Source organism: Octopus bimaculoides, chromosome 7 (genome assembly GCF_046866305.1).
Source record: "Octopus bimaculoides isolate indiv1 chromosome 7, ASM4686630v1, whole genome shotgun sequence".
NCBI lineage: Eukaryota > Metazoa > Mollusca > Cephalopoda > Octopoda > Octopodidae > Octopus > Octopus bimaculoides.
In genome coordinates this window covers 2,534,739-2,543,405 of record NC_142934.1, presented here as the reverse complement: position 1 = coordinate 2,543,405, position 8,667 = coordinate 2,534,739, and the positions used below count along the sequence as shown (strand labels likewise).

The 8,667-nt window shown below is 42.1% G+C and overlaps 1 protein-coding gene across 2 annotated transcripts in view; it reads right to left on the bottom strand.

The window, feature by feature from the left end:
- Window positions 1-371: 371 nt before the first annotated feature.
- LOC106872241 (BRISC and BRCA1-A complex member 1) overlaps window positions 372-8,667 on the bottom strand; it is a 32,464-nt gene continuing 24,168 nt past the window's right edge. The window contains exons 6-8 of one of the 2 annotated variants that reach the window (XM_014919151.3): window positions 7,044-7,158; window positions 4,434-4,520; window positions 372-815 (exon numbers count right to left, since the gene is read on the bottom strand). In XM_014919151.3, coding sequence (XP_014774637.1) covers window positions 639-815; window positions 4,434-4,520; window positions 7,044-7,158 — 379 coding nt within the window. In that variant the 3' untranslated portion in view covers window positions 372-638. The remainder of the gene's footprint in view (window positions 816-4,433; window positions 4,521-7,043; window positions 7,159-8,667) is intronic. The other variant, XM_089354580.1, reaches the window with a different exon arrangement.

The window sequence follows — 8,667 nt, the reverse complement described above, 5'->3', positions numbered from 1 at the left end:
TGTTTTTTACATCTGTTGCACTATTTTAAAAAATTTTGTTTCCAGATAAGAAGATGGAGGACCATGAATGACTCCCTCAAGTAATTTAATTTGTCCTTCCTATAATCAATCCTTTCACACATGATGCTGGCTACGTTTTTATCATGCATTCAACACCATCCATTTAGATGTTGAAGCAAGTGTTCCTGGACATTCCTTCACTCTGATCCATGTAGTGGAACCTATTTGTTACATGTTTTCCTTTGTTCAGTAAAGCTAGTAGAGTCAAGTACCTTGCTCGAGGACTTAACACAGAATATTAAAGGCAGAGACTGATGACAATGTGATTAGATTTCACCAACTTTGTTAGACACACAAAACTTGAATAAATCTTTAATAAATATTGTTAGTTTTTATTATTTCTGGACTTTAAAACAGAACAAAAATATTTGTAATGGACAGAACGTCTCCAGGCTGAAGATGTAGAAAGAAGGGAAGGACTAAGATATACAGCAGATGGCTTCTATTTCAAAATATATCTAAAACTGAGCTATGACAAGGGGAAACATTCAAACTACATAACAATCAGACATATATTTATTTTTTTTTATTTCATGAAAAATGAAGTGTTTTTTTTTGTTCCTCGTGCTAAAACCTCTTCACCCTTCCTCCATATTGGCTCTGATCCGATGTGAGGAATCTCTCTGCAAAGGTCTCTGTAACGGGTGAGCCAACAGCTGGGCCATACTGTCGTATAATTTAGTCAAATTCTTTGACACTTCAAAAATGTAGGACTGGCCTTTGACATCAAGCGAACAAAGTTGGTCAAAGATTTGCTGAAAAGGAAAAAACAAACTCATTAAGAAACGAAAATGAAATCATCACCATGGCAACCACCACCACTATTGTTATATGACTCTATTCATCATCATCATGACGACGACGACCACCACCACCATTCTTTGTTACCATGCACTTGACACCACACAACAATATCACTATTTGTCACCATTGTTCAACCTTTCATCTGTGAATACCAGCGTGCAGGGATCTAATTCCTATCTCTCATTAAACAGCAACAACAACAGCAACCACTTTGTAATCTCATGGACACCTAAACTACCAAGACCCCCATGCACGTCTTATATACTGAATTGCCAACAAGACAACCTGTTGAGGGCCACTGACCAGATCTGTGGATGGTGCAAAGTCCCCTCTTGACTGAAGATAATATGGTGGTGGGACAATGTAGTTGACAGGGCCATTAAGAAAAAAAAAAACAGGCATGGAAGGACTGGAAGAACGGTGGTAGCAGGGAACTGTATCAGATTGCCAGAAGGGAAGCGAAGCTAGGAGACAGGTTTACTTAGCCAGAGGGGAAGCAGATAAGAAAAAAACTGCCAATGTTCTGCGTCATGAGGACCAGAGACTTGAAGTGTTTCGAATTGCAAGACAGAGTGTGAGAGAGAATCGTGATGTCATTGGAGAGAAATGTGTCTGCATGGATGATGGTTCACTTGCATTTAATGATGCTGCAAAGAGAGAGACTTGGAGATGCTTCTATAAAAGGTTGCTAACTGAAGAGAATGAATGGGAGAAAGAGAGTCTGCCAAATGTCAACCCAACAGAGGGACCAACTATCGAAATTGATAGAACCTTGGTAGATAAAGCGATTAAAAGTATGAAGACAGGGAAAGCCCCGGCCCATCAAAAATCACTGCAGAGATGCTCAAAATATCTGGCAGTGTTGGCTATAGCCTAGTCACCTGTATAGTTAACCAGGTGATGCATGAAGGACTCATTGCCAATGACTGGTGTTGCAGTACCATAGTCAACTGCTACAAAGGTAAAGGTGACGCTTTAGATACGAATAATTACAGAGGTATCAAGTTGTTGGATCAGGTGATGAAAGTCACGAGAGGGTCATAGCCCAATTAATTAGAGAGAGAGTCAGTTTAGATGAGATGCAGTTTGGGTTCGTGCCTGGGAAAAGCACCACTGATGCTATATTTCTGGTAAGACAGCTGCAGGAGAAATACCTAGCTAAGGATAAACCTCTGTACCTGGCTTTCGTTGACATGGAGAAAGCCTTTGACAGGGTCCTCCAATCCCTTATCTGGTGGTCAATACAGAAACTAGAGATAGATAAATAGTTGGTGAGAGCTGTACAAGCCATGTACAGGGATGCTGTTCGTTAGGTGAAGGTTGGCAATGAGTACAGTGAAGAATTCCGGGTGGAGGTAGGGGTCCACCAAGAATCAGTCCTCAGCCCCCTCTTATTCATCATAGCAATAACATCAAGGCAATAACAGAGGAATTCAAGACAGGATGCTCCTGGGAGCATCCAGTTCTCTATGCTGATGACCTTACTCTAATAGCTGAGTCACTACCAGGACTAGAGAAGACGTTTCAGGTGTGGAAGCAAGGTCTAGAATCGAAGGGCCTTAGAGTCAACACAGCTAAAACCAAAGTCCTAATTAGTAGGAAGGCAGACAAATCACAAACCCCTTCAGGTAGATGGCCCTGCTTGATCTGTAGGAAAGGCACAGGTAGAAACTCTATAAGATGTACCCAGTGTAAGCTATGGACACATAAGAAGTGCAGTGATATCAAAGGAAGGCCAACTGCGAAGATAGTTTTTGTGTGTGGCAGATGTTCAGGTGCAATAAACATTGAAAATATGCAGTAAACAGCTTTCATCACATGCCAGGAGAGAAAAATTAGAAGTAGTTGATAGCTTCTGTTACCTTGGTAACCAAATCAATAGTAGGGGTGGATACTCTATGAGTGTAGCTGCTAGAATAAGACTAGCCTGGGCAAAGTTCAGAGAGCTCTTACCTCTGCTGGTGACAAAGGGACTCTCGCTCAGAGTAAAAAGTAGATTGTATGATGCATGTGTGCAAACAGGCATGCTTCATGGCAGTGAAACATGGGCCTTGACTGCTGAGGATATGCGTAGGCTCACAAGGAATGAAGCCAGTATGCTCCGCTGGATGTGTAATGTCAGTATGCATACATGACAGAGTGTAAGCACCCTGAGAGAAAAGTTGGATTTAATAAGCATCAGTTGTGGTGTGCAAGAAAGATGACTGCAATGGTACGGTCATGTGGTGAGAATGGATGAGGATAGCTGCGTGAAAAAGTGCCACACCCTTGCGGTTGAGGGATCCTGTGGAAGAGGTAGACCCAGGAAGAGCTGAGATGAGGTGGTGAAGCACGATCTTCAAGCGTTGGGATTCATGGAGGCAATGATGAGCGACCAAGACCTTTGGAGATGTGCTGTGCTTGAGAAGACCTGGCAAGCCAAGTGAGACCATAACCATGGCTTATGCCAGTGCAGCATAACCAGCCCATTTAAGAGGACCCTTCAATCATTGGGCAATGAACTGTGCTTGAAAAGACCTGTTGAGGCAAGTGAAGTGATTGCCATAGCCAATGCCAGTGCCGCCTGACTGGCTCCTGTGCTGGTGGCACATAAAAAGCACCATTCATGTGTGATCGATGCTAGTACTGCTTGACTGGCCCTCATGCCAGTGGCATGTAAAAAGCACCCATTACACTCTCAGAGTTGTTGGCATTAGGAAGGGCATCCAGCTGCAGAAACCTTGCCAGATCAGATTGGAGCCTGGTGCAGCCTCCTGGCTTGCCAGTCCTCAGTCAAACCATCCAACCCATGCCAGCATGGAAGGCAGACGTTAAACAATGATGATGATGATGATGATGACGATGATTGGGGGAGGGGAGGCTAACACCAGTAAAACAGAGAGTGGGAGGGTCAGTTTTGAAATAGAGAGCTTTGGACAAAGATTGGAAACAAGTGAGCGATATTACTTGTATGACAGCGATACATGATGTGAAGACAAGGAGACCCAAACACTCATCCTCCTATCATCATCATCTTCATCATTGTTTTAATGTCCACTTTTACCAAGTTTGTATGAGTCGGATGGAATACACAGCTGGATGCTCTTCCTGACACTAAACAAAGTAATTTTTCCCTCTGAGCAGAAATTTGGAAACAAACAACATTACTTGTATCACGTCAATACACACACACACACACACAACTAACTTCTTTCAGTTCTGTCCGCCAAATCCACTCACACAGTTTTGAATTGGCCCCAGGGCAGCAAGACAAAACCTGAAACCATATTGTTGGGAAGTGAACTTAACATCCCTTGCACAGCCAATGGGGGCAGGATGAGGTTGTGTCACTGTAGCTTAGATGGACCATGGCAAATCTAACTGCACTGACCACTGCTGTATTTTGCTTTTTTAAAGGAAATACCTACGATTGCATTATCTAGTGTGTGTGTGCTCCTTTCCAAATTTAATATTGTAAGTTGCAATCTGAGGTAGGGAGACTTGGCTGCTATTTCTTGCACTACAAAAAGGCTTTGTTGTTATAAAGAGTTCTGATGGTGGTGTTGGAGTGGTAAGAGAAACAGACTTACCTCACAACAATTGTCTTCTGATGGAGGTTCGTGTACATAGAAGACATCAACAAACAGGAAAGGTGAGAGCAGGAGCAATTTCTGGACCTGATAAAAGATACAGAACAAATAGAGGCAGACCAAGGTTAGCAAAATTGCTCAGATTAGTGAAGATTGGTAGGGTCCCAAGCTATGGTTCATCACAGTTCTATATTGTAAATCCGTGGATGGGTCTCAGATAAACTGCTTTTTATTCAGAGTGATATATAAGAGACAAGTTAAAAAGAATGGTCGTCACACATAAATCCTTTATTGGAGCAAATTTGGCTTACAGCTGTTTCCAGTAATCATTGCAGGTACGTTACCGATAGGTTTACTCAATTGGTCTTTTGATCAATTGATGTAAATTGAACGACCTAAGAAAATTGATGCTACTGGCTTTGAATAAAGTAGCAGTAATTTTCGTAGGTCATTCAATTTATCTCAATTGATCAATAAACCAATTGAGTAAGCATAATAATAATGTACCTGCAATGACTACTGGAAACAGCTGTAAGCCAAATTTGCTCTAATAAAGGAATTTTATGTAATGACCATTATTTTTAACTTGTCTCATATATGTGTGTGTGTGTGTGTGTGTGTGTGTGTGTGTGTGTGTGTGTGTTATAAAATGAGACAACAAAGCCAAAAGGCTGTGTGGAATTTTCAGGACATTTATAAAGAGAAAGGTAGTCTTACAACTGTTTCTGCGATATTAGGGATATTCCTTCATCAGAGACAATGTGAGATGGTTAAATAGATGGTTAATTATGGCACTTACATAGTGTTAGCTGCCATAGTGGGTGCTTATGACATAGCACCACACGAGCACTTTTACATGGTGTCACATGGGCACTTTTACGTGGCACCTCCATGAGTGCTTCACTCAACCAGAAGGACCGGTCTTAACACTTCTGCTGGTGAAACATGAGCTGTGATTGCTGAGGATATGTGGTAGGCTTGAAAGAAATGAAGCTACAATGCTTTGCTGGATGTGCAATGTCAGTTGGCATGTATGACATTGTATAAGGATCTTGAGAGAAAACAATTATGAGGTATGAGATGTGGTGGCGTGAAAGAGATGATTGTGCTGTTATAGGCATGTGATGTGTATAGATGAGGACAGCTGTGGAAGAGGTAGACCCAGGAAGACATGGAACAAAGTGATCTTCAAATATTGGGTCTCACAGAAGTGATGACAAATGATTGAGACCTTTGGTAATTTGCTGTGCTTGAGAAGACTCACCAAACCAAGAGAAATCACAGTCGTGGTCAGTGACATGTAAAAGGCAGGCATGCCAGTGCCATGTAAGAGGTCCCCACTACATTCTTGGAGTTGTTGGTGTTAAGAAGGGCATCCATCCAACAATAGAAACCATGCCAAATCAGACTGGAACCTGTGCAATGCTCTGACTTACCACTTCTAGTCAAGCCATCTAACAACCCATGCCAGCATGGAAAGTGGATGCTAATGATGATGATGAATATAAACATTATAAAATGTTGAAGCATTTCATCACTGATTTAAGAACTGTTCCCTAATGGTGCATTTCACATTTCACTGCACTTGGCAAGCAAGCCCACACAAATATCTGCACCCCACCACCTTTATGGGCTTCTCTTGAATCATTGGTGTTCTGTCAGATTACCCCTGCAAGGTATCTGATGATGGAGCTCTTTCTGACCCACATTCAATCATGTGGCTTTCTCAAGGGTTTGCTTTTATCCCCTACACTCTTACTCCAACACAAAGACTTACTTGTCATCTTCTTCAATAACTTGCATTCACATAAATGGCACTCTATTCTTCCCTACCCTTCTACAACTGAGGTACCTTAAGTTAAATATCTGCATTGACTCCTCAGAAAAAGGTCCTTCAATGGGGGTCATCTCCTTTAACACAAACACACATTGCTGACCCTTTCTGTTCCCAGGAAACAGGGATCCTCAAAACCAGATTTTCTCAGGGTTCCTACAAATGCAAGGCAACCCCACTTCTGACCCTCAACTTAGAAATCACTCCATCACCTTTACTGATCTTTCTCTTCCCAATCAGGAAAAAATACTTCATATAATAATCACTGACTTTGCACTAAGTGTTTAGGTGAGGCTCACCAGAGGAGCACTGCTGCCATATCTGGGATGGTGTTATTGTGACACCCAAACACATATCTAACTGTATCCACAAAACAAAAGGGGACTCAACTGAAATCACTCCCTAATATGCCCCAGCCTTTGATCCACACAGGTGCTGCACCTCCTTTCTCTGCTTTCCCTGCCACGTCTACAATGGCCCCTGCTCATACCACCCCCAATCTCATCATCTACACTATGCCCTCCCCTACCCTGACTCCTATTCACAGTCCTTCCTCTCTATATTCTTGTCTTTCTAGAATCCCCAAAGGTTTTCACAATGCTGATTACACTTGGTTCTCTAGAGCCATGGCCACCAGCCCTTTCAGACCAGTCCAATAAAAGAAAACCATCCAATTGTTTTCCATTCATGTAAAGACATGTGGGTGAACATGTATTTGGAAACATGCATGGTGCACTTGCATGAAACGAGAGTGAATGGTAGTTTGAAATCCTTACCTCTTCACAGATATCCAGTTTACTCTGGGATCGGCCAAAGATAAGGATGATCCTTACAATATAAGGAGGGGGCAAAGTAGGGTCCTCCATGATGGGAAGTTCACAGTTGCGAAGGCTGAAATGGAGATGAGAAACAAGCAAAAGATTAAAGGTAAAGAACAAGAACAACAATAAGTGCCAATGATGGCAGGAGAAGAGGTTAAAGAGATAAGACATTCATTTGCAACAGGTGTACAACAGGTGTATTTACACTTCAGTTTTGACATTATCAACCATATCAATATGAACCTAGTCAGTGCAATCAACTTTGTTAGTCAAAGTCAGCTCAGGGTCAATATATTTCCTTAAATATACATAGTAAATAGGGGCTAAGCTCCTTTTGGATACTCAAGATGAGTGAGCTGCATCTTTTTAAGAGAGTAAAGAAATGTGAATAAGCAATATCTTTGTCATTATCTTGAAATACTAAAGAGTAAATTTATTCAATAAAATCGCCAATGGCTCCAACCATGGCCTCCAGACGACTTCCAAATCTCCTGCAACTCTTCTGGATGGTCTCCTTGCTTAAGTTGGTGAATGCTGCCATAATCCTTGCCTTCAGTTCATCTTTGGTGTTACAAGGAATTTTCTTGGTCTTTCGCTCAACTGAGCCCCACACACAATAATCAAGGGGGTTGCAGTCTGGTGAGTTAGGTGGCCAGATGTTAGGGGTGATGTGGTTGCAGAAATTGTCTGACAGCCATGACTGGGTTCTGTTTGTGTGACACGGTGCAGAGTCCTGTTGCCAGAAATAGGGTCTTCCAGCAGCCACTCTCTTTGACCTAGGGCAGCACTACCTCCTCCAGGCACTTGATTTAGGCCTCCATGTTGAGTGTGAGGCCGAGTGGGAAGATGAATGTAGGCATAGCATCACCATCACTAGTGATCACTCCAAACACCACAATGTTGATTGGATGTTTGATTTTTATCACTCTCGCTACATGTTTTGGGGACACGGCAAGCCAACGCTTGTTCTGTGAGTTCACCATCTGATCGTGGCAGAAGTTTTTCTCATCTGAGAAAAACCAAAGCATGTTCGGTTGGAGGGGATGCTTGAGTTTGTTCAAAAGCTTTGTAGTGTGGTCTTTCCCCTTGTCCTTAATGGCTTGGCATAAAAATTGGCTCTTCCTCATCTTGTACGAGGAATACCGAATGTTTTCGTGCCCAACCTGCCTGATAAGAATCTCAGACACTCCCATGGCTCTGGACCTTATTGATTTGGAAGGTTCTTTGTTAATCATGGCCTGGATCTCACCAACAACTTCAAGAGTTCTTTTCTTATCAAAATGATCAGAGTGAGTATTCCGAGCTGCCATACCTTCGTAATTACCATTAGACTCATCAGCTATACTGTCATCAGATTGACACCCAAACACTCTGAAATGTTTGTATTGGAGCTTCTGGTGCAAATGCCAAGCAGTACAGCGTGTCGTTTCCAGATTTCTAGCAGAGTGAATAGTGTTATGATGCTGTTTTTCTTACAGACAGTGCCCAACTAACCCTACTGTACTGTGTAGTCGACAAAATCAGAGACAAACAATGAGCATGCCCAAAATTAGAAATATAAAATAGTAAACAATTTATC